The sequence below is a fragment of the Gobio gobio genome (assembly GCF_949357685.1).
Source record: "Gobio gobio genome assembly, chromosome: 10".
NCBI lineage: Eukaryota > Metazoa > Chordata > Actinopteri > Cypriniformes > Gobionidae > Gobio > Gobio gobio.
This window is the reverse complement of record NC_137116.1, coordinates 17493054-17519860: the sequence shown is the minus strand read 5'-3', so window position 1 is coordinate 17519860 and position 26807 is coordinate 17493054. Positions and strand designations below refer to the sequence as shown.

The 26807-nt window shown below is 39.7% G+C and overlaps 1 protein-coding gene across 1 annotated transcript; it reads right to left on the bottom strand.

Moving 5' to 3' along the window:
• Positions 1-12905: 12905 nt before the first annotated feature.
• On the bottom strand, positions 12906-26443 carry LOC307132141 (kelch-like protein 10; the record flags this gene model as incomplete). The annotated part of the gene is made up of 8 exons (XM_079826309.1): positions 12906-13041; positions 13556-13647; positions 13764-13880; positions 14053-14202; positions 14312-14509; positions 14934-15200; positions 16885-17377; positions 26298-26443. The coding sequence occupies 8 exons, from the start codon at positions 26441-26443 to the stop codon at positions 12906-12908; spliced, it is 1599 nt and encodes a 532-aa protein (XP_079682435.1).
• Between the last annotated feature and the right edge of the window lie 364 nt (positions 26444-26807).

Below are 26807 nucleotides of genomic sequence, written 5' to 3'. Positions count from 1 at the left end.
CTAAAGATGTGAGAGCCACTGGACGATAGTCATTTAGGCAAGAGGGTTTACTGATCTTAGGTACAGGGATGATGGAGGATCGTTTGAAGGAGGTGGGGACAACAGATGTAGCAAGGGACTCGTTGAATATGGATGTAAAGAGCCCTGCGAGCTGATCAGCACAGGACCGCAGAACACGACCTGAAATACCATCCGGCCCAGCAGCTTTCCTGACATCCACACGTTTGAGTGCCCTCCGAACCTCGTCCTCCGTGACAGAGATCACGTGACCGTTGCTGCTCTGAGGGACTCTCTCTGACGCGTCACTCGCCGGAGTCGCGCTGCCGCGATTACCATCAAAGCGAGCGTAGAAAGAGTTTAACTCGTTCACCAGTAACGGATCAGCTCTCACCTCTGCAGAGGATTTAGTTCCAAAAGCACAGATGGTCCTCAGTCCCTGCCACATCCGCCGGGAGTCGTTGAGTTGGAAATGAGATTCCACTCGGTCTTTATAGCGGAGTTTTGCGGCTTTAACGGCGCGCCGGAGAGCGTAACATGAAGCTTTGTACTCCCTCATATCCCCCGTTAGGAGACCGGCATTGTAAGCGGTGGTGCGCGAGTTAACTGCAGTGCGGATTGAACTGTCCACCCACGGTTTCTGATTAGGGAAGGACGTTATAGTTATTGTTTGTGTGGCTTGCTCTGTCAGTGTGTTAATAAAGCAGAGCGCCACTTCTGTGAACTCGCTGACGTCCTCAGAACTCGCGCGGAACATGTCCCAGTCGACGTCATCAAGAGCTGCCTGTAGCGTGATCTCTGAATGGGATGACCAGCGTTTGACTTCCCTCCTCACCGGGGGCTCTTGAACGAGCCTTTGTTTATATTCCGGTGTGAGGAAAATGGCGGCATGGTCCGATTTGCCAAAAGCTGGCTGTGAACGAGCTTTGTAGGCGTTCTTAAACGGAGAGTAGCAATGATCCAGTGTGTTTGCTCCTCGTGTGGGACAGGAGACATGCTGGTGAAAGTTTGGCAATACTTTCTTTAGGTTTGCTTTGTTAAAATCACCCGCGACGATGAAAGCAGCGTCGGGGTGTTTGTTTATGAAGCCGCTGGTCACATCATGGAGGGCAGATAAAGCCAGCCCCGTGTCTGCTTGTGGTGGAATATAAACGGCAGTGGTGATGACCGAGGAAAACTCCCTCGGCAGGTAGAAAGGCCGGCACATGAGAGTTAAATGTTCCAAGTGAGGCGAGCAGGATCGCGAAAGAATGGAGATGTTCCTAGGATCGCACCATTTCTTGTTTATCATGAAACACACTCCACCGCCTTTAGATTTCCCGGCCTCGGCTGTTCTGTCCATCCGAAAAACAGAGAAGTTCTCGGACGGCGTCACGGCTGTATCCGGGACCGCTGGCGTGAGCCATGTTTCGGACAGACAATAGATGTTGCAGTCTCTCATGTCCCGTTGAAAACTTATCCTGGCTCTAAGATCGTCCATCTTATTCTCCAAGGATTGGACATTTGCGAGCAAAATGCTCGGGAGAGGAGGACTGAATGCTCTTTTTCTCAGTCTGTTGCGGATCCCAGCGCGTTTCCCGCGGTGTTTTTTGAATCTTCGCCGTCGACTCGAGTGGCCATTGTTCAACTCGGCGTCCCGGCGAATCTCAGATGGAAGATTGGAGAAAGTGTCCTGAAACAGGTCAGTGTAGCGGTAACCAATTTCCAGAAGTGTTTTGCTGTCGTAACAGATCAAAGCAGATGATCCGTTGGAAAAAATAGAGAGTAAAAGAGAGTAGAATAATAAATAAAAGCAAAGTCTTAGCGGAGCGACCTGAACGGCGACCGAGCACGGCGGCGCCATCTTTAATCTTTAACCATCCACATGGGAGAAATAAAATCCAGGACTACTGGAACTCTGTGGCCTATCGAGTTGTACGCTGCCCTTCTGGAGCAGGAGCGGTATACACTGTGACCCCTGCAGATGCGGGTGGACCTGTTCGACAGGTGCATCGTTCTGAGATGCGCGCCATCCCTATGGGATTGAGGCCCGGGCCAGGTGGTGTTCCTGGTCCAGCTTGGGAAGAGGAGACTCTCAAGGATCCTCCTGCCGGGAACGATAGTGATGCCCGAGATGTGCTCATTTGGTATGGGGCGGAACAAGAACCTCAAGCTGTACCTGCGCCCACCGGCACCTCAGCATCTGATGACATTGACATTGAGGATATGGCTGAGGTGCCTGAGGACAACATTGTGGCTGTGCGCCGTTCAGCGAGGTCTACGGCAGGGCAGCACTCCAATCTCTACCATCTACCCCGGCCAACTTGTGGCAGAAATGATGGTCCATCAGGAATAGAGGGTGAAGACTCCCGGGCATGAGGTGTCATCGTCGGGCCGCCGATTCATTTGGAGGGGGTGGATTGTAGCCTGTGAATTTGGGGCGCTCTCTTTTCCCCCTCTTTCTCCGCCTCTCGCTCACTTTCACTCTTTCCCGTATTGCTACGTCACCTGATGTGGGTGGGAGAGGTTGGCAATTAAGCGCAGGCAGGTGTATAGGCACCTGGGGTCCTCATGCCGGTAGCCATTCATTGTAGCTAGCTACTGACGCGTTGGAGTGCAGCAGTGTTCCTGGGTGCTGTTTGTCATGCAAGGTGTTACCGAGTGATTGCCAACGGCGCTACTGTTTTGTGTGGGTGCATGCGTTTCCAAAACACGTTTGGAAAGCCTAGAGTGACAAGCGTATAGAGAAGCGTCCAGTGACCCTGGTGAGTGCGTGAAGCACGGAACACTGTCTACTCACCCAATCGCTAGCTTGCAAAAAGAGGCTACAGCAATCAGATTGTCGGCTGCTGTTCTCTTGAATGTGTTTGAATGTGTGTATATACAGGTGCTGCTTCATAGACATTTTTCCGTTTGGTTTATTGATTTATTGTATTTTTTTTCTTTTCTTTTCTTTTACCACTAGTCGGTGGGCTACAAGATATGCGTGTTAGTGAACTGATGGTGGCCACCGGCTAGTGGTTTCTTCATTTTGTTTATCTCCCTCCCCCTTCCCTATTAATAGCCTATTGTGGATTGGGCCCATAGAATCGATTAGCCTACCGGGCTCTAGTCTGGTTTCCTTAGAGTGTTTCACCCATTTGAACCCGATGTGTGCAGTGTACTGCTGTGACGTGTGCATCTGTTGTAATAGCTTAACAAGCAATGTTGTTGTGGTGGGTAAGCTAAGTTTGTAGTGGTTGTTGTACTCTAAAGTGGTGTGCTTTAGCTCACGTGTGGTATCGAAACCTGGGCCTGTTTAAGCTTACATTCTGGTGGCTCACTCTACTCTGGCTTATCCCTGTTAAATGATGAATTTGTGTGTTATTTATTGACTATCTAAAGCGACTCATTATTTTAACTAAGATAAAATAAACATTGTATCTTTTTACTTTGCTAAACTAAGCCTGTGTGTGGTTCTTTAAGAAAAGAGTCCCCTTGCTCTTACCAGTCTTGTCCAAGGGGTGGCGTAGTCAGTACTTTCATCGCCCACTAGGGGGGCAACATATATATATATATATATATATTATGATTATTATTTATTTATTTTTTACTGTAAATTAAGGAAGGCTTAACAGATGCCACTGTATGTTCTTTTAGTTTTTATGCTTTCTGTCTCTCATCAAGCCCATGTGAAAGTTAGATATGACTGCTTTCGTGCTCCTACCACGGCAACGATACGTCACGTTACGCACGGTTCTTACCCATAATCACATCACAGCGCTTTTACAACTCATTTCTCCCGCCACATGACTACAGTAAGTATCTCAACCCAAGGGGTGTTTGTTTGTTAAAAAGCACGCAAAACCTTTGCTGATATTTCTTTAGTTGTAGCTGGATTTAATCATTTCTGGAGATTAGGTTGAATTTGTTAGTGTTGCGTTATCATTTACACGGCTACCCGCCCAAATGACAGCTGTCCCCGGCTCAGTTGGATTGTGGCACTGCCAGCTACAAAAATCAGTTTAAACTCTCGCATTTGTCCATGTGTTGTGAAGACAACAATTAACAACGTGCTGTTGCAGTGGGTAAAGTTTTATTCAAAGTGCAAAGTAAATGTCAGAAGCGTAACTAAGGAGAATTACCGCTTTTAGGGATGGACTGGAATAAAAAAGTGGACCTGGATTCTTTCCAGAGGATTTGACTGCTCAGTGCGACTCAATGTCAATGACCGTTCATACCTGATATAATTAATGCATAATTAATCCTGTAACACTATGGTGCCATACTTTTGCCATTTTAGAAGACACTGAAATCATCATGAGATAATAGGGTAATTGTTACGTTAGTTATTTGTCACATCTAGAAGAGATGGCAGTGGATATTATGAGAAGCATTTTAAGCAACAGGACAGAAGAAGATCACTGTTTCCATTATTTGTTGGCCTAAATAAAAATAGACTTGTGTAGGTACTTGAATGTGGTACAAATCTGATATTTGTACAGTAAGGATTGATTTGTATTGTAAGTAGTGGTTGTGAGGTTGTGATTGATAAATATTTAATTAATAATTACAATTACTCTGTCCTAGCAATTAAGAAATTCTAATTTACTACAAAGGCTATTCTAATAATCTTTTTGCTTTTTCCTGTTTTACAGCTTTATTGCAACACTTTGACACCAACACACACATATACACACACAAATAAAAACAACGGCACTTTTAAGAGCCAGTCTCTCTTTCTCACTTGTCTCTTTCAATCACTCTCTTTCTCTTATTGTCTCTTTCTTCATTTTGTGTATTGTTTTTATATTGTGTCTGTATTGTATATATTTGTATGTGATGTCCCTCAATTCTGACGTGAGAGTCTTTGATGATCCCAATGATGCCAGGATCCACATGGCAGCATTAATTAGTGATGCTTATCTCCATGATGCTAGGGTAAGGCTTGTCATGATAAGCAAATACCTAAGTCTGAAAATACTAATTGCTATTCCTGTTTCTGGATGTGATGTAAAGGGTTAGTAAGACCCTTTTATGCAACTACTGAATAATGTTCAATTATAAGTGCTGCTGATATAAGTGCTCTGCAAATATATAGGCTGCCATGGCCATGGAAAGACCTGCCTTTCCTAAAAAAAAAACGAGGAAAAGCAGGAAGAGATCCCTCACTAATCCACTGGTCACAGCCAGGCGTGAGAAACGTTGGGAAACACACTGCCCTGGATCAGGTTTGTTCTTTACTAAAACATGATTACTGTATCTAAGAATAAAAATAATGAATTAAATAGTGTTTTGGTGGTTACACATATTATAAAATGATACCACTTTGACAAAATGGTGTTGCAATGTTTGTGAAAAATGTTCTCACTAATATATAAGATAGTTTAAGAGCATGCGACTGATAATCCTTACTTGTGTTGTGTTTTAATAATTTTTGCTTAGTTTCCCTCCCTCCAGTCCTTATGGAATATTTTCATTTTGAAATGAATTGGTTTCATGTTATTGATCAAAGGGTTAAGCAAAATGACTGTCTCTGCAGCTGCTTCTCAATCCAGAAGAAGGTATCCTGTGCATGAGGAAGGCCTTCAGATAGAAGATCAAGAGTTGGCAAGTCTTGGTGAGAAACTACAGTTTTTCCAATTTCCACCATTTATTTAATCATAATCAAGAATTATGTTTTGTCAGTTCCACTACAGACTCACAGTATAACTGATATATACTTGTGATATATACTTCTGATCATAATCATGAGTATAGACATTTTAAGGACAAGTGAATGTATATTTTTGTTTTTTAGAAACAAGACTCCAAGAGTTAAGGGACACCATAACTGCAGTCCAGGTTCCGGAGGGAACAGACAGAATGGTTTCTGCTTGGGAACGAAGGCAGCTTCTCACAGATGTGAGAATGAAAACTGCTAGGCCTATGCTTTTTGATGCAAAGCTCTCAGCTGAGAGAGTATTCATCCAAAAGTGTCACAGATGCTGTGCTGTAGAAGCGGTGATTAGGTGCCTGGACTGTGTACCACTGGACATGGAGTTCCTCTGGGCTACCTGTGACATGAAGGCCCACAAGAGAAATGTCTTCCATGACAGAGAGGCTGTGGTCCATGGGTTTCTTGAGCCCGTTCCGCCTACAACTGCTGTGGTGGTCAATGAAAAGGGCCAGCCTCAGTTTTGTGAACAAAGTATGTTAAAATTAGCATTATTTCAAATTGTCTCATACTTATAGTGTAATTCCCCAAATGTTGTTGTAGATAGTGTACATGTTTATATTTAACAGTGTTTCTAAATGGCTTAGACATTTTTTCTTAAATGCTGATCTCATTCTAAGCTTATTCTCAAATCTCTGAAGTGCAAGTGTGAAATTTAATAGCTGAATAACAAAAGTATGATTGGTTTTGACAGTTCTGACCAGCATATCTTTGACCAGCTAAGTCAAAAATAATATTTTTCAAAATGTGCTTACCGGTAAGCATTTACATTTTGTTTCAACATAGTGACAATTACATTTGGAATAGTGGTGTGGCCAGTTTGGATTAATTGTTGGATTTTAAAGCACTATTTTGAAAATGAGGTTAGCGTTTTGGGAAATGCATCTAAGGGACTGAGGAGAAGCTGTAAATACACCCTTCATAACTTCTTTCTGTTTTGCAGTATGTCAACTGCCTGTTCCTGCGCCAAGGTCAATTTGTGAATGCACTCATGACCTCACAATCACTCCAGGGAAGCATATTTCTGTGGCCACCATCAATGGTATGTTCTGAAAGCCCTCTTTTTTGTTTATTGTACTAGAACTTTACCACTGTGTACAACACCAAGCTTTTTATCACCATGTCATTTTCAGGCAATGCCCAAATGCCATGTCAAATAGCTAATATATCATATATTTGTATCTCTGTATAGAAGGCAATCTGTTGCAATTTGATTACTGAAATTGTTTTAGTCTTGACTACAGAACAGTATATTCACAGTATATTCACGATACGATGTCTGCTTGCCTCGGAAATCCTGTCCATCATGCTCTGCAGAATGGACTCCCGAGGAGAAGGACCTGCTGGTTTATCGGTACTGGCCAGCTAGCACCAGCTGCCAGACCCTATACAAGTTTGATGTCTTCACCTCGTTTGAACATATGAAGGTGACTGCACCAGCCATGTCCAGGCAGGCCTTCCTGAAAATGTTGGAGCACAGATCTGTTCAAGCTGGAAGGGTAAATCTGCCTGAATATCACTGAAACATATAACAAACAAAATTATATTACTGTATACCTAATATCTAATTGTGGGCATTGCTTCAAAAAATCCTAACCAATCATTTCTTAATATGCAGACAGGTAGTATCTGTGCCGATACATTTCAGCGAAGCTTTTTTGAGTTTACCTTCTGTCAATACAAAGAAGAGGATATGTGCCAGGTCCATCATTTTGAGTGTCCAGCATGTTCTCCAGACATGTTGGCTGTCTGCTCTGATGGAAACCGAAAACATTACCGCTTCAGCAAGTCAAAAGGGTAGGTATAGGTATTTTTCAGAAATTTATTTTGTATTTGTCTAACACAAATAGTAGCCCTTCGGGTTGTCTTTGAGTGAACATAACTTACATTTTAACAAATAGTAAATGTAGTACTTTTTATTACTGACGCATGTTATCTTATCATGGACAGGACTGAGGAGCCGCCCATATATGAGGGCTTGTTCCTGGCCAAGGACGAGGAAGTTGCTACCTTTGTTGACCTTGTCAGAGGCAACATGAGAAGTGTATGAACATTTTATTTGTATTGTTTAATAATAGTTGTTTATACAGATATTGTAGTGTTTTGTGAAGTTTTGTGTTAATCTTAATACATTATATCTTAAAATGTGTTATAAACGGACTTTATAGGCAAAGGACAGTGCTGTCTGCGGTACTGCCAAGTTCACCGCTGGCAGAGAGATGTCCAAAAAGTCTGGTGCTCAGATAGACGAGGAGGGCATTCAAGTTGCAGTTTGCAGGTATGTATGTGTGTATTTGTGTGTGTGTGTGTGGGCATGTGTTTGTGAAATATCAGGACACAAATGTGTGTAATGACATGGGTATGACACAGGTATTACAAAAAGAGGGTGAAATATGAGGACGTTCCCCATGTCCTCACTTTTCAAAATGCTTATAAATCATACGGAACAAGTTTTTTTTCACAGAAAGTGAACTGTGCAGTTTCCTGTGATGGGTAGGTTTTGGGGCAGTGTGTGTGTGTGTGTGTGTGATGGGTAGGTTTAGGGGTAGGGACAGTGTAGGGGGATAGAAAATATGGTTTGTACGGTATAAAAACCATTACGCACATTTCACAATGTGTGTGTGTGTGTGTGTGTGTGTGTGTGTGTGTGTGTGTGTGTCTGTGTGTGTGTGTGTGTGTGTGTGTGAGATTCTGGAGTCTGATATTTGAGTTTTAATGGCAATCCAATTCTTTTACATGTTTGCTTGCTTGCAGAGTGGTATTTATCTATCCTTTGTAGTAGCCAAGTATTATATTTATCATATATTTTGTTATAGGCCTCACTTGACAGAGATGTGTGCTTAAGCCAGGCCTTACTGGGTCAATTGATTCTTAACCACTAGATTTTCTTCTGATTTATCAGACATGGGTTTCTCTTACGAGGACTGAACCATTACCGTGGTGAAATATTTGCTTACTTCAAAGAGAGATGTCAAAGAAGGCAAATGTTACCTTCTTCTGCATGGATGTTACATGCAGGTAATCCTCATTGTCATATTGCAAATCCAACTCCATGATTAAAATGTCTTGTTTCTCAGCTTTAAAGTGATGTTAGTTATTTTAGATTTCAATTAAAAATGCATCTTTGTTACACTCACGTGATGCTGCTCCTGCTTTTTAGGTACTGGCCCTACCTTAACAAAGTAGCAGAGGGTTTACCAGAGCTTCTGCCATTGACAGAAATGAGGCCATTCCTGAGCGTCATCATGCCAAAGCCCATACAGCAAAATGCGAGGTACATGCAATAACTTTAAGTCTGGTATTGCTGTAGCTATAGGGAAATAATGGGTCGGATAATAGAACGTGCTGTGTGTTATCCTTCACCAACTGCTTTTCAGCGGCTTGTTCAAATTTGTAGGACAGGGATTTTATTTTCGCCAAATAAAAAGCTTGTGTCATGAGATGTTTTAGAGATAGTTTTAGAGATAATTTATGCATGAATGTAGATATAACATTCAAGCAATCTTCAATGCAAAGGATTGTTTTTACATTTGTGCATGTTATGCTTGATTAGATGATGTTATTTCAAAACTTCTGAAGTACTGCTACATAGCACTTCTCACTCTGTGTTGCAGGTGAGATGGGGTGGCAGGAGCCAGGATGGAGCAGGAAACACAGTGGGAGAGGAAGTGGAGCAGGTATGGTATTATTTTCAGTATTTTAATTATGGCTACAAAGAGTCTTAATAGAAACCATAACACCAAAAGGTACTTATTTTTCATCTAAGTAACATGCCTGGCGTGAGAGATAAAGTAGTACATCCTTTATGTATGAGTTAATATAAAGTATAGGCAGTTCAGTTGTTTTCAGCCATTCAAAATGCATTCATGCGTAAGGGCTCCCAAATTCCTAGGATAATACAGTACACGTTTTCTGTTAAACCACAAGTTTAAGATCTATGGTGTGTAGGTAATATTTTTATGTAATGGAGACCAAATTTTAATTGTATTATTTTCTTTATAGGTGAACAGCTTTCTCTCCAGGGCAGCACTTGTCACAAAATACACGACAAAGGCTGGTTGGTGTTACACCTACACTACATGCTGTAGGAGCCTAAATGAATAATAATAAATACTTAACAGTGTTTTTACAGGGAATTAAAAAACTAAGTTTCTCTGTTCTGTTCTTACGAAAACTATCATTGTATTACTTCAAGGTAATTACCAGTTCAACTAACCTTTTAGTGATAGGGTTTAGGCATGTCTGTTGGGTTTCTCCTTATTGCATTTTTGATGTGAAATCTTACTTTTTGGCTTGTGGGTGCATTATTGTTTTCAATAGGAAGAGTGAACATGCTAACGCAACAGGCCATGGGTTGGAACAGAAGAAAGAGGGACAACCTTCATCAAGTGTTAGCCCACAGATATGTCAAAGTAAGGGTCAATTATAATTGAGATCCTAAGCACTGCCCCTTTCCCTCAATGCACCAACTACTGCTAGATCTGAAACTATTTGTTGATAAATTGTTTAATCATGTTACAGAAAATAAATATGCAACTATTTTGATAATAATCATGTTTTATTCATTTTAAGTAACTGGGGGGAGGGTAGTGCTTAGGATTGGTCAGTGATCTTCTAAGATTGTAACTCACTGTTGTACAGACATTTTTCTCCTATTTACAAGTCTACTTGGTAGTATACACAGATATTTAATGTGTTATTTAATGTTACACCTGTTCTGATGAATCTCTTGTACCGAAAGCTCAAATAAAATTGGTGTTTTTTGCATTGTGGTGGTGCGTGACACGCCCACTTCCGTCAACCTCCCCGCCCACGAACCGGTTTATATACTTTCTTTATTTGATAAATCTGGTACTATCTTATCCAATGAAAGCTTTATGACTGTTCATGACTTCCCTATTCCTTTTAAAGAATATAATACCGTGATTAAGGCTATTCCCTCTGGTCTAGTGCAACTGGTTAAGAGCCACATATTGTACAAACAGAAAGATACAAAGGAGTTGGCTTTGTTATTGGATGGCATTAGCATTTATGATAAGAAATCTAATAATAAACATATCCAACACATTTTTCAGAAAAGAGACCAAATTCGCCCTAGAGGCAGATCTCATTGGGCTGCCCTAATCGACAATATAGACTGGAGAAAAGCATGGCTGTTAGCATATCAATATTTTATTCCTAATAAGACCAAAGAAGTCCACTTTAAAATATTACATAAGATATACCCGGTTAATTTAACAATATCCAAATATGTTGATATTCTTAGTACTTGCTCATTTTTTGGTCATGAAGATGAAACATTGATACATTTATTCTATTCTTGTGATTTGGTTAAAAAGTTTTGGGCTAATTTATATTCCCATTTAAATAAAATGCCCAATAATACACAATCTTTTAATTCGAAAGTTGACTCCAACAAATCTAAAGAAATATTTTTAAAAAATTATTTAGTTTGCCAAATTTTTCATCCATAAACCGAAATTTATGAGCTCACTTCCTACTCTTTCACAATTTTTTGATCGAGGTAGACTCGCAGATTAAATCTTTTAGGTTAACTAGCAATAAAAAATGTGATCGATTCCTAAAAAAATATGAACAATTCTTTTGTAATGAATCTGATGTTCAAGTTTAACCAGCTTTCTCATGTATTGACACCCCCCCCCCCCTTTTTTTTTTACATTTAAAAAAAAAAATTATTTACTTATATTGTCCCTTGTCTTTTATGTCCTTTTCATATGTAAATGTGTTTTAATATTTTCTTTAAATATTTGACTCTACATACAAATGTCTTTTATGTCGTAACTCTAATGTTCTCCTGAAGGTTTTTGTATATTTTTACGGTTCTTGAATAAAAAAATAAAAAATAAAAAGATCATCTGCCTGCCCAGGACTCTGGTTCAGTTCCCTGTGCTGTGGACTTACTGTGCGATCTGCTCTTGTATTTGCTGGGAATAAAACATTAATTTAACTCACTATTGGATCTTTTGCACTTATTTCTGATCTGCTCTTGTGACACATGCAGAATATTCTTATATCACAATGAACTTTTATATATCAAAGGCTCAAGGGAAAGTTGATTTCTCAATTCATCACCCCTTTAACCAACTAATAAGTGACTTATAACCAGTGTTGGGGGTAACGCATTACAAGTAACTTGAGTTACGTAATAATATTACTTTTTCTAAGTAACTAGTAAAGTAACGCATTACTTTTCAAATTTACAACAAAATATCTGAGTTACTTTTTCAAAAAAGTAACTTTAGTTACTATTTCACATTAATTTGATTGACAGCTCTACTGCCCCCATGTTGAGAAAAATAAGTGCAGAGGCGTTGTGTGTGAACATGATGGTTATTGTAGTTCTAGACTAAATGTGAGCATTTATTTATTTCACTAGCACAATAAAGATTCTGTACTTCTCAAAATGAATAAAATCAGTCAAATGCAAAATGCAAACCTCCAATAATGAAATGTTAAATAAAACAACTATTTTTATGCATAATCTACCTATATATTTAATTTGCCAATGTCTTGCTGCTGACCTTTGATGATGAAAATTACTAGATTTTTTGTTTTTATTGGTAAAACTTTTTTCTCCTGCATCCTCTTCTCCCGTTATCCAGAATGGCAGCACAGCAGAGCTGCGCCCTCGACTGAATTTTGCATTTTTACCTCAGCCTGGGGCTTATTATTTCAATTTTGGTATGAAGAGGTCTTTACCGTTGCACAAAAAAATCACTTTTTTGTTATAAAAAAAACAAAAACAAGCCCAGCCCAGGTGAGAAAAAGTAACGCAAAAGTAACGTAACGCATTACCTTTCTTAAAAAGTAACTAAGTAACTCGATTAGTTACTTTTTAAGGGAGTAACGCAATATTGTAATGCATTACTTTTCAAAGTAACTTTCCCCAACACTGCTTATAACTGAACATTATTATAAAGTGTTACCCATATTTTTATGGAATATTGCGGTATTATAAATGATTTACCCATGCACCCATTTTTTTTATTTTTATTGATGTGTCTCACATCAAAATAACTAATCAAAATAACTTCCTCTCCCTCTTGAAGTGGCATCTCTTTTCTTCTCCGATGACGGCCCAGAAGCCTTTTCACTCGGATATATGTCACAATAGGGAAGAAAAGATTCCAACACTTTTTTTTTTAACTGCATTTAATCATATCAGGTGGCAAGTCACTGCTGCTATGATGTTTCTTCAGGAAGGGGAGGTGGATCAATCACTGTCAGACTCATATTCTTGTATCTGGAGAGAGTCTCGATCGACCACATACTGTGAGACATCAGGTAACCCGGATATTACACAGCAGCTCACAGAATCGTGGGAAAAGCTCATGTCACGTGCCTCTTTCCTGTGCGGAAAAAAGATATAGAGAATGTCACATAAAGACTCTTTTCACCATCAAATCAGTTCTAACGAGTAATGAAGTCCCATCCATTCTTTCTCCTTTAACATCCTGTTCGACTCAGAAATACTTCACATGACAGAAGATGGGTTGCACGTGGCATTTCATGATGCCTTTAAACACTTCCTTCTTGATATTTGTATGTGAGGTTATTTGTTGTGGCTACGCAATGCAGCTGCATTAATATAGAATATGCATCGCATGAATGTGTTGATCAGGATTTTACATTAAACAAGTTGTGTTTTTATTACCAAACAATGATTAACAAATACTCTAACAGATGTATTGATCATAGTTAGTTAATATTAGTAATTGCATAAACTAATTATGTTAACTAATGGGACCTTACAGTAAATTGTTAAAAAATATATTTTTTGCACAATTAGGTCACAATTAATTTGTAGGCATTACATCATGCATTGTGAAATGATCAGTGATCTGTATTGTTTGTGAATGTTACCATTGATTTGTCCTCTGGTCGTAATACTCCACATTAGTGCAGGTGCTGAATCCATTAGATCCACCAACAACAAACAGCTGATCGTCCATAACCTGAAGTTTGGAGAATCAAATAACCGTTACTAGTGAAACATGTTCAGCATACGACCAATGAGAGTCTTTAAAAACGGTTGTTTCAGCTGAATCCTCATTAGATGTCAATATCTCACCTCAATGCCAAAGTCTCTGTGTGGATTGATCATAGATTCGATATCATGCCAGCTGTCAGTGAGAGGGTTGTAGGCTTCTGCACTTTGCAAAATATCATCACCATCATAACCACCAACCTTGAAACATAAATGTGCATTTATCTGTCAATATATGGCTCAGCAACCACACAAGGTTTTGCACTCATGCATGCACTTTTGAGTGGGCATATTTTTGTACAGTTGATAATGTCACATTTAAACACCTTATTTTGTATTGTCATATCGCTGTACATGTGTGTATAATACTCACAGCATAAACTAGATTCCCATAAGTGATCACACCGACACCACTGCGACGGCTGCTCATGGGAGCGATGAGAGTCCACTGGTTTGTTTCTGGGTTAAAGCTCTCAGCTGTGAAGAGATGGTCTATCCCAGTAAAACCACCACAGATATAAACCTGCCAAATACACACAAATACAATAGAATTAACACACTGATAGTGTCCGACATGCTCTTAAACCATGAAATGACTTTTGCAAGTGTTTGACTTGGGTGAATGTTCTTACCCTGCCCTGCAGTGAGGTGGCGCCGGCGGCAGCCCTCCGTTCGTTCATGGGTGCCAACATTGTCCACTGGTTGGTGTTTGGATCGTAGCGTTCTGCTGTTCTTTGCCATACATGTCCTTTATAACCACCCATGGCATAAATGAGTCCGTCCAGAACAGCGACACTAACATTAACGCGCCGTTCGTACATGGGAGCCACCTAGTGTGTAATGCACAGACAACACAAAACAAAGAGAGTTGCTTATATGAACAGCATTACTGTAATACTGTAGGGGTTTTTACCATGGTATTACCACACTTCACTGGACATTACCAAATACTGCAGTATTCCTTGAAGTACCAGTGTCTTTAAATACCACACAAATAATACAACCAAGTGGTACCATGGTGTATATATATCAAAATAATATAGTTTTACCATACCATCTGATAACTTTTTTTGAGCAATACCATGGCTGTGTTTCAAATACCAGTGAGCTACCTACCCTAACAACATCTTTGTTGTTCAAATGCGCACATGATGTTCAGAAAAGCTGACTAGGTAGGTCCATACACAGTCCAAATTCACAACATTTGTTAGTAGTAAGAGTAAACTAGTTGATACTCTGATAAGCAATGCTCACCTCATGCCAAGTAAGCGAGATGGGATCGAATTTCCTCACACTGTTGGAATCATTCCTGACATCAAAGCCGCCGATACAGTAGACAAACCCACCGAGGACCACTGTACCAATGAAGGCTCTGGCACGCTCATCCTCTGGAGTCACATCAACCCAAAGGTTTGCTCTCCTATCATATGCCTCCATTGCAATCGAGAGATTAGCTGCTCTAATCCCTCCAATGGCCAATAGGATCTCAGAGGGCAGGCGTGGGCGCCGTTGCATTCGAACCTGAAGCACAGTGAGGGAAGAGAACCAGGTGTGGCCTTTATTATCAATCTCTGTCTATGGGGAAATACTTGCAAATAAAAACCCAACTTATTTAAGGTGGAAATGAAACATTATATTGAACTAGATCAAAAGTTTGTAGACAAACTTTAAGTTGGCTTGAAAAAGCTAGACCAGAAAGTTTGAAATAGTTTGAAAAGTTTGAAATAGTTTGAAAAGTTTAAAGTTTGAAATAGTTTACAAAGTTTAAAGTTTGAAATAGTTTGAGTTTTAGTTAGTAGTTTAGATAGATAGATATGCGACATCTAGCATGTTTAGCATCTAATTTTGTTTAGATATGATATTGCTATGCGGTTGCTAAGATACTCGGGGTGGTTGCTAAGGTCTTGCTATGCGGTTGCTAAGGTACTGGGGTGGTAGCTAGAGTGGTTGCTATGCGGTTGCTAAGGTACTTGGGGTGGTAGCTAGGGTGGTTGCTATGCGGTTGTTAGGGTACTCTGTGTGGTTGCTAGGGTACTCAGGGTGGTAACTAAGGAATTGCTACGTGGTTACTAGGGTACTCAGGTGGTTGCTAGGGTGGTTGCTAGGACACTTTGGTGGTAGCTATGGTGTTCTGGGTGGTTGCTACACAGTTGCTAGGGTATTCTGGGCGGTTGCCATGGTGTTCTGGGTGGTTGCTATGAGATGGCTAGAAATAGTCAGATGATAGATAGATAGATAGATAGATAGATAGATAGATAGATAGATAGATAGATAGATAGATAGATAGATAGATAGATAGATAGATAGATAGATAGATAGATAGATAGATAGATAGATAGATAGATAGATAGATAGATAGATAGATAGATAGATAGAAATAGTCAGATCGGGGTGGTTGCTAAGGTCTTGCTATGTGGTTGCTAGGGTACTCAGGTGGTTGCTAGGTTGGTTGCTATGCGGTTGCTAAGGTACTCGGGGTGGTTGCTAAGGTCTTGCTATGCGGTTGCTAAGGTACCGGGGTGGTAGCTAGAGTGGTTGCTATGCGGTTGCTAAGGTACTTGGGGTGGTAGCTAGGGTGGTTGCTATGCGGTTGTTAGGGTACTCTGTGTGGTTGCTAGGGTACTCAGGGTGGTAACTAAGGAATTGCTACGTGGTTACTAGGGTACTCAGGTGGTTGCTAGGGTGGTTGCTAGGACACTTTGGTGGTAGCTATGGTGTTCTGGGTGGTTGCTACACAGTTGCTAGGGTATTCTGGGCGGTTGCCATGGTGTTCTGGGTGGTTGCTATGAGATGGCTAGAAATAGTCAGATGATAGATAGATAGATAGATAGATAGATAGATAGATAGATAGATAGATAGATAGATAGATAGATAGATAGATAGATAGATAGAGGATAGATAGATAGATAGATAGATAGATAGATAGATAGATAGATAGATAGATAGATAGATAGATAGATAGATAGATAGATAGATAGATAGATAGATAGATAGATAGAAGAGTTTAATGAGTCTCTATGGCTCAGATTGAGTTTGTACACAGAATGTCAGTTTGAGTGAGTCTGGGCTTCAGTTGGACAGTTTGAAAATCTGAACATTACGTCAATGAAAGTCTATGTGAGTTTTTCCAAGTTTTAATCAGCTTTTTTAGGAAAACCGTAAGTCGGATCAGTATATTGACAATAAAGCAAAACTATGATGTTACCTTTGACTGAAGTACAGCGATGTGTTCTCTCCTGTTTTCAGGTGAGTGGTCAATCCAGCGGAGGATGGCCTCAAAAACCACGTTCTCCGTTTTGACATTCAGCTCATCCTGACCGATCATCTCAACTAGACGTTCCAGCGAGAGATCCAGGAACTCCTCAGACTCTTGCTGCACCTCCTCAAAGTGCTGAAGAGTGTAAAGCTTTGCTTTGCGGTGGAGCTTTGAGCAGGAGTAAAAATGCTCTGTGAACAAATAGATGCCAACACAGTTCTGAAGACACAAGTTTTCCTCCAGGAACTTGCAGCAAGCATCTATGAGGTCTGCAACTAAAAACTGATCAGCCGCCACCAAGAGCTCCAACACGTTCTCCTCAGAGATGTGGACAGATCCTGCATATGCGTATTGAATAATTAGAGACATGGTGTCTGAGGAGATTCCTTGAATATCATAGGAATGTTTCTCCACGTTGGTCCATCGGGTGGAGAAGAGTGCCCTGTGGAGCAAATGGTGTAGATTTCAAAAGATGTCACTTCTAAATGAGTCATTATACAAGCAAAGCATGTTCCTGCATTTCCAGAGGTGGGTAGTAACGAATTACATTTACTTCGTTACATTTACTTGAGTACATTTTTTGGGTAACTTGTACTTTTAGAGTAGATTTAAAGATGGGTACTCTTACTCTTACTCAAGTAAATTTCTTGTGAAAAAAACTGTACTTTTACTTAGTTACATTCGGTGGCGTTCCTCCGTTACTGTCAAATGGTAATAATCATATTATATATATTAAAATAAGTTAATATGACCATGGGCGTAGATTACGGGGGGGACGTGTCCCCCGCACTTTTAAAGGTCCCGTTTTTCGTGTTTTTTTGAAGCTTTGATTGTGTTTACAGTGTGCAATATAACGTGTTCATGTTTCGCGTGTAAAAAAACACAGTATTTTTCACACAATGTACTGATCTGTATACTGCTGTTTTCACTGTCCTCAAAACGGCTTGACAGATTTCCCTGTTCTATGAAGTCCCTCCTTCAGAAACACGTAACGAGTTCTGATTGGGCCAGCGGCTCCCGTGTTGTGATTGGACAGCAGTTTAGCGCACGCAGAGCGCACGTTACCGGAAAGGTCGCGCCTCTCACCATAACGGGGATGCATGATCTCAATGATCTCTCAGTACAGCGGCCCTGGGAAAGCCAAACAAAGGTGACTTGACTCCGGGATGAAAATAACAGCGTCTCGACGACATGGCGACAAACAAACTATACGAACGCAACCGAACGCAACACTTCCTATTCTCCACGCGGGAGCAACAAGACCACGCCCCCTTTTTCGCGTGTTCTTGTGGGCGGAGGTTAGTCGACATACTGCTCTACTGACGTCATTAAAGCAGGAAATACCAGGATGTAGAACAAACCAGCCGTTCGCTGTGGGCTTTGAAAGGGAACTTCTGTTTAATAAAATATCTCACTTGGCATTGAACTGTGAGCTTTATAATTTTACAGGTATTATAAATGCTCTAACAGCAACATTACACACTAACTAAAGTTTGAAAAATGGGATCACGAAGAACAGGACCTTTCATGGGCGTCGGAAGCAAAAAAAATGTGGGTGGGTCCTCAGAAATTTTTTACTGGAGTAGATGCCAACTACATTAAGTAGCCTACAAATATACCACTTTACTTGGTAAACGTATAGGTGGGAAAGACAAATTTACGTAAATTGCCATACCATTGAAAGCGACAGTAGTGTAGGGGTAAGACGCACGTCATCTAGTTTTGACACAAACCGACCCGCGGTTCGAGTTCCGCATTCGCCGAAATCTATCTTCTCCGTTTTCCCATCACATATCAAATCGGAAAGGCATTTATTTTCAATACAAATTAAGAAAATATTAGAAAAGTGGAAATAAAGCGTCTATTATGTGTTTAATAATAAGTGTGTATCGATTAGGGGTAGGTAAACAGACATGTGCTAAATGTTAGAGACGATAAAAGTGAGTGGGTCCAATATCACTGATCGTAAAAAGTGGGTGGGTCTTGTCCCACATACAATGGTTCCGACGCCCATGAAAGTGTAATTTATTCCTGTGATCAAAGCTGAATTTATCATTATTACTCCAGTCTTCGGTGTCACATGATCCTTCAGAAATCATTATAATATGAGGATTTGCTGCTCAAGAAACATTTATGATTATTATCAATGTTGAATACAGTTGCTGCTTAAAAATGTTGTGGAAACCATGATGCATTTTATTTTTCAGGATTCTTTGATGAATAGAAAGTTAAATGAACAGCATTTATTTGCATTAAATAAAGCACTAAATCTTTATTTATATTATAAATGTCACTTGTGATCAATTTAATGCATGTTTCATGAATAAAAGTATTCATTTCTCTTTTTTTAAATCTTAACACAAAACTTTGAATAGTATCATGGTTTCCACAAAAATGAAGCAGCACAACTGTTTTCATCATTGATAATAATCATACATGTTTCTTGAACAGCAACTCAGCATATTAGAATGATTTCTGAAGGATCATGTGACACTGAAGACTAGAGTAATGATGATAAATTCAGCTTTGATCACAGGAATAAATTACTTAATTTCTTTTTACTATATATTCACATAGATAACAGCTGCTTTACACTGGCATAATATTTCACTGTATTACTTTTTTGCTGCATTTTTTATTAAATAAATGCAGTCTTGGTGAGCAGAAGTCCTCTTTCAAAAACATTGAACAATTGTAATTTTTAAACTTTTCTAAACTGCCTTGTTCAGTGATATTTTTTTAACATTGCATAAAATTAATGGGTAGGCCTACTTAATGCACAAGTGTTTGTAGTGCATAAACCAATCATAAAATTGGCATAAAATATAGGGGAAAATATTATACAAATTAGTGGTTATTGTTCAGCAGTGTATTTGATATCTTACTGAATTAAAAGCAAGAGATCAATTAAATCTGTCAATTAGACAGAGGTCAGAAAAAAACAGGTATTATACCTGACATTTCTGTCCCCCTCACTTCTGAAAAGACGCAAGTCTCGCGAGACGTTGGAGAGGCTGCTTCGCGAGAGGTTGCTACGCATCACCCGCTTATAATTAGCGCGCGTTTCGTCGGAAGATGATGGCCGAAGCAGAGGAAGATGTGTGTGAGCTACGGGAGGCAGATCCTCCGTGGCCTCAAGTTCAGTCTATGTTTTCACTCCAAGATATATATATATACCCTGTTCGGACTGCATTCTTACTGCATTTCGTTGCCTTGTACCTGTACTTGTGTAATGACAATAAAGTTGAATCTAATCTAATACACACACACACACACACATACATATATATACATATATATACATATATATACATATATATACATATATATATATATATATATATATATATATATATATATATATATATATATATATATATATATATATATATATATATATATATATATATATATATATATATGTGTATATATGTATATGTATATATATCCTTATGCTCATCAAGCCTGCATTTATTTAATCAAAAATACAGAAAAAACAGTAGCCTAATATTGTGAAATATTATTACATTGTGTTCTTTTTAACTTTTTATTAATTAAAGAATCTTGAAAAGAGTATCACAGTTTCCATCATTGACATTAAATCCTCATATTAGAATGATTTCTGAATGATCATGTGACACTGAAGAGTGGAGTAATGATGCTGGAAATCCAGCTGTGATCACAGGAATAAATTATATTTTAAATTATTTAAAAAAAGAAAAACATTATTTTTATATATTTCGCAATATTGCTGTTTTTTATCAAAAAAATGCAGGCTTGATGAACATAAGAGACTTCTTTCATAATGCTGCATAATATTCAAAAATGGTAATAAGTCCTTTGATGTAACCATTTCTCCAGCCTACACTTCGCTTAATAGGCCTGTAGGAGCCGCTGGCACTTGGGTTTTGTTAACTTTGATAGTTTCATGAAATAGTAAACGCTGTATCAATATACATAAGTACAAGTGAATTTAACACTACTTACCATTAATGCGACGTTTGCTGCTGTGGTTTTGTGCAGTGATTTGTTTGTTGTCAGTTAAAATCCATTTTGTCAGTGATGCAAATTATAAAATGAGACAAACCGCAGGAAATCGTTCCACAAACGTTAGTTCGTCTGTCCATGTAATTTTCAACCGATTTATGAATAAGAACAGAAAATTACCGCTTCACATCGCCCAATGGACTTTGAACTTGCTTTGGCAGATCACGATTGGTTGTTGTATATACATGACAAACGGGCATTGGTGAATTGTGTAATACTTTAAAATATATAGCTAATATATAGATTTGTAATTAAATCAACACATTAGCTCATATTATGGATGAAAAAAAAACATTGGCTTACTTTTTTCCCGTGAGGCCACACACCCTCTGAAAGGACCATATTTGTCCATATATATCTCGAGAGCCGTTTCCGAACAGAGGAAAATCAGCTGTTAATCAAAACGCACGTAACCCATAGCAACACGTTATGGCAACGCCTCAACAGAAACTGTCCGACTTTTGAGCCATTCGTTACTATTGTATACAACAACTAGATTAAAAAGTTTGTCGAGACAAACTTTAAGTTGGCTTGGGAAGTTGACCAGAAGGTTTGAAAAAGTTTTTTAAAAAGTTAAAAATTTTCAGTTTAAAGTAGTTTAAAAGGTTGACTGTTTTGAAGTTAATACAGTCTATCAGAAGATAGATTAGTTAGATGATAGAGTGATATATAGATATATAGATAGATATATAGATAGATAGATAGATAGATAGATAGATAGATAGATAGATAGATAGATAGATAGATAGATAGATAGATAGATAGATAGATAGATAGATAGATAGATTAACACAGTTTACCCCGCTCTAGTATGATTTATCCCAGTTTACCCCGTGCTAGTATGATTTACCCCAGTTTACCCCGCTCTAGTATGATTTACCACAGTTTACCCTGCTCTAGTATGATTTACCACAGTTTACCCTGCTCTAGTATGATTTACCCCAGTTTACCCAGCTCTAGTATGATTTACCCCAGTTTACCCCGCTCTAGTATGACTTACCCCAGTTTACCCAGCTCTAGTATGATTTACCACAGTTTACCCCGCTCTAGTATGATTTACCACAGTTTACCCAGCTCTAGTATGATTTACCACAGTTTACCCTGCTCTAGTATGATTTACCCCAGTTTACCCAGCTCTAGTATGATTTACCCCAGTTTACCCCGCTCTAGTATGACTTACCCCAGTTTACCCAGCTCTAGTATGATTTACCCCAGTTTACCCCGCTCTAGTATGATTTACCCCAGTTTACCCCGCTCTAGTATGATTTACCCCAGTTTACCCCGCTCTAGTATGATTTACCACAGTTTACCCTGCTCTAGTATGATTTACCCCAGTTTACCCCGCTCTAGTATGATTTACCCCAGTTTACCCCGCTCTAGTATGATTTACCACAGTTTACCCTGCTCTAGTATGACTTACCCCAGTTTACCCCGCTCTAGTATGATTTACCCCAGTTTACCCTGCTCTAGTATGATTTACCCCAGTTTACCCAGCTCTAGTATGATTTACCCCAGTTTACCCAGCTCTAGTATGATTTACCCCAGTTTACCCCGCTCTAGTATGATTTACCCCAGTTTACCCCGCTCTAGTATGATTTACCCCAGTTTACCCCGCTCTAGTATGATTTACCCCAGTTTACCCCGCTCTAGTATGATTTACCCCAGTTTACCCCGCTCTAGTATGATTTACCCCAGTTTACCCCGCTCTAGTATGATTTGCCCCAGTTTACACCGCTCTAGTATGATTTGCCCCAGTTTACCCCGCTCTAGTATGATTTTATCTTGGTTTAGATTAGAAATATTAGATAGAACGGAAGTTTGAGTCTCAGTGGATTAGAAATAGTAGTTCATAGAATGGCAGCTTCTTTGAGTCTAAAGGGCTTCAGTGTTTAGATTTGAACAGTCTTGGCTCATCTGAACATTCCGTCAATGAAAGTCAATGGGATTTTTTTGAGTTTTGATCGTCATTTTTAGGAAAACCGTGAGTCAGATCAGTTAGAAACGATATAGCACACCGAGTCAGACTAGTTTGAAGGTCTGAGCCGAGTTTGGAGTATGTGGAGTTAAAGCTCTAGGAGGAGATAGAGTTGTAAATTTGAGTAAGAAATATAACTAGAATGTACATTTCCTGAAGAAAATGTGAGTGGTGCTTGCCGTGGCAAAAAAATCCTCTCGGATGCTATGTTGTGTGTACTGGATTCTCACCCGAAACAAAAGAGGCAACCCCCAAGTCTATACGATGTTGTGGAGCTGAGATATGTCCTATTCATGTGTTTGTACGGTTGCTAGGGTACTCTATATGGTTGCTATGGAGTGGCTATACAATTTATGGGGTGACATTTAAAGACTATTTGCCAGTCTGAGTCAAAAGACCCAACCCCCATGCCTCTACGATGTTCTGATGCAGAGATATAGGTCCTTGTAAACGGTTGCTAGGGTACTCTGTTTGGTTGCTATGGAGGGGCTTGGCAGCATCCAATGATGATACTGCTTGTCTGTATGAATGATATAAACCAACCCCCATGTCTCTAGGATGTTCTGAGGCAGAGATATAGGTCTTGGTAAACGGTTGCTAGGGTACTCTGTTTGGTTGCTATGGAGGGGTTTGGCAGCATCCAATGATGATACTGCTTGTCTGTATGAATGATATAAACCAACCCCCATGCCTCTATGATGTTCTGAAGCAGAGATATAGGTCTTGGTATACGGTTGCTAGGGTACTCTGTTTGGTAGCTAGGGGGGCTTGGCAGCATCCAATGATGATACTGCTTGTCTGTATGAATGATATAAACCAACCCCCATGTCTCTACGATGTTCCGAAGCAGAGATATAGGTCTTGGTATACGGTTGCTAGGGTACTCTGTTTGGTTGCTAGGGGGGCTTGGCAGCATCCAATGATGATACTGCTTGTCTGTATGAATAATATAAACCAACCCCCATGTCTCTATGATGTTCTGAGGCAGAGATATAGGTCTTGGTATATGGTTGCTAGGGTACTCTGTTTGGTTGCTAAGGGGGCTTGGCAGCATCCAATGATGATAGTGCTTGTCTGTATGAATGATATAAACCAACCCCCATGTCTCTATGATGTTCTGAAGCAGAGATATAGGTCTTGGTATATGGTTGCTAGGGTACTCTGTTTGGTTGCTAAGGGGGCTTGGCAGCACCCAATGATGATACTGCTTGTCTGTATGAATGATATAAACCAACCCCCAGGCCTCTATGATGTTCTGAAGCAGAGATATAGGTCTTGGTATACGGTTGCTAGGGTACTCTGTTTGGTTGCTAGGGGGGCTTGGCAGCATCCAATGATGATACTGCTTGTCTGTATGAATGATATAAACCAACCCCCATGTCTCTACGATGTTCCGAAGCAGAGATATAGGTCTTGGTATACGGTTGCTAGGGTACTCTGTTTGGTTGCTGGGGGGGCTTGGCAGCATCCAATGATGATACTGCTTGTCATAATGAATGATATAAACCTACCCCCATGTCTGTATGATGTTCTGAGGCTGAGATATAAGTCTTGGTAAACGGTTGCTAGGGTACTCTTTTTGGTTGCTATGGAGTGGCATGGCAGCATCCAATGATGATACTGCTTGTCAGTATGAATGATATAAACCAACCCCCATGTCTGTATGATGTTCTGAGGCAGAGATATAGGTCTTGGTAAACGGTTGCTAAGGTACTCTGTTTGGTTGCTATGGAGTGGCTTGGCAGCATCCAATGACAATACTCCAAAGGCTGCTTGTCAGTATGAACGATATAAACCAACCCCCATGCCTCTATGATGTTTTGAGGCAGAGATATAGGTCGTGATTAACGGTTGCTAGGCTGCTTGATAATGGTTGCTAGGGCGTGGCTAGGAGGTGTTGAAGGTCACTTGTGATTGGCTGTTGATGCCCCGAGTCAAACAAACCCACCCTCGTGTTTCTATGACACTTCTATCAAAAGATATCCCTTTGATCTCTTTCAATTGAAGTCTATGGGATCAGTTGCTAGGGAGCTCTAAATGGTTGCTAGGGCGTGGCTTCATAGGTTGACAATCATCCTGAGATAGTGATTGGCTGTCTGAGTAAATTGAGCCCACCCCTTTGTCTCTGAGACACTGTGAGCCAGAGCCAGAGCTCAATACAAAATCCCTATGCAATTTCCCATAGTAAGAGATACACGAGCTTAACGGGACATCCTCCCCATAGACAATGAATGGGGTAAAATTTTGGGCAGCTCCTGCACCCCAGGGGTACAACTTATACCCCATTGCGATGTGTCATCTTACTGGGCCTGTCAGCCTCTTCAAATGTGGTAAGTCACGAGTTTCTACGAAATCCTCGCTCGGAGCTACGAGGGGTCAAAATTCGTCGCAATGTTAAGTCAATGGGATTTTTGGGCTACTTTTTCGCCCCTGGGGCGAACATCGCACCCCCGACCTCTTAGAAAAGATATAGCACACCATTCCCGTATAGGCCGGTCGATTTGACGCCTCATTCATGGGTCTGTGACAAAAAATGTGGGAGGAGAAGCGCGCCGAAAAAGTGTCCAGAAGTAAGAATAATAATAAACCGATCTGGGGTGAGATATAAATATTAATGCCTTGCTACGCAAGCCCCAATAATAATTTTAAGTATGGAGAATAACAATATTGATGCCTTGCTTGGCAAGCACCACTAATAATAAGTTTAATAGCAATATCAGTAAGTTGGCTCTCCCAAGCCGACTTAATAATCACATTTATTTAGTTTTATTGACCACGATATTATCCTTGATATTTGTCTGAGAGGGGCACTTGATTCATTTTGAAAAAGGGCAGGGGCTCGAGCACCCAAAGCCCCCCCCCATCTGCACACACACACACACACACACACACACACACACACACACACACACACACACACACACACACACACACATATATATAAGGTTCATTAGCTTACATTAGTTAACATGAACTAATAATGAACTGCACTTATAAAGCACTTATTTATCTTTATGTTAATTTAAACATTTACTAATGCATTATTCAAATATTGTTAACATTAGTCAATGCACTGTGAACTAACATGAATAAACCATGAACAGCTGGATTTTTATGAACTAACGTTGACAAAGATTGACTAATGCTGAACACAGGTGTTGTTCATGGTTAGTTCATGTTAACTAATACATTAACTAATGTTAACTAATACAACCTTATTGTAAAGTGTTACCGAGGGGTGTGTGAAAGCTCTCCAAGTCGCCTGAAATTCAGGGTTTTCGCTTCTTCTCAATCAGATCAAAAGTCACTAGTAACTATATTATATTATATAAATATTTACCTGAAGTACGGACTGCATCCACAGAGGATAATCTTGTGAGCTTTAAACTCTTTGCCATTGACGATGATGATGACGTCTGTGTGTTCTCCCTCTAAACGAACTTCATTAAACACTTTAAAAGATGTGGCGATGAACTTGTGCTCCATGTTTTCTAGCTCAAATTTAACTTCAACTCAAACTGATCAAACACTGATTAAAGTAATCTGATGTTTTAGTCAAATCTCCAAATGCTCAAACGAGTTCTAGAAACTATGACGTCATAGTGGAATTCAACATTCTATCTTCAAATCCTCACAGCCTTTCAAATCAAAGTGATCATTGACTCAATTAACATACATTTGAACATTAAATTAAAATCCATTGTCAATAAAATATTGTAACTAAAAAAGCCTTTTATGTTTTAATGTGCATTTAATTAACCCTTAATCGTCCCTCAAGTAGGAGTCAGATGGACCCCAAAATTTTACAGAGCGATTGCATAAGGAAATATAATTTTTTTACATGGAAAAC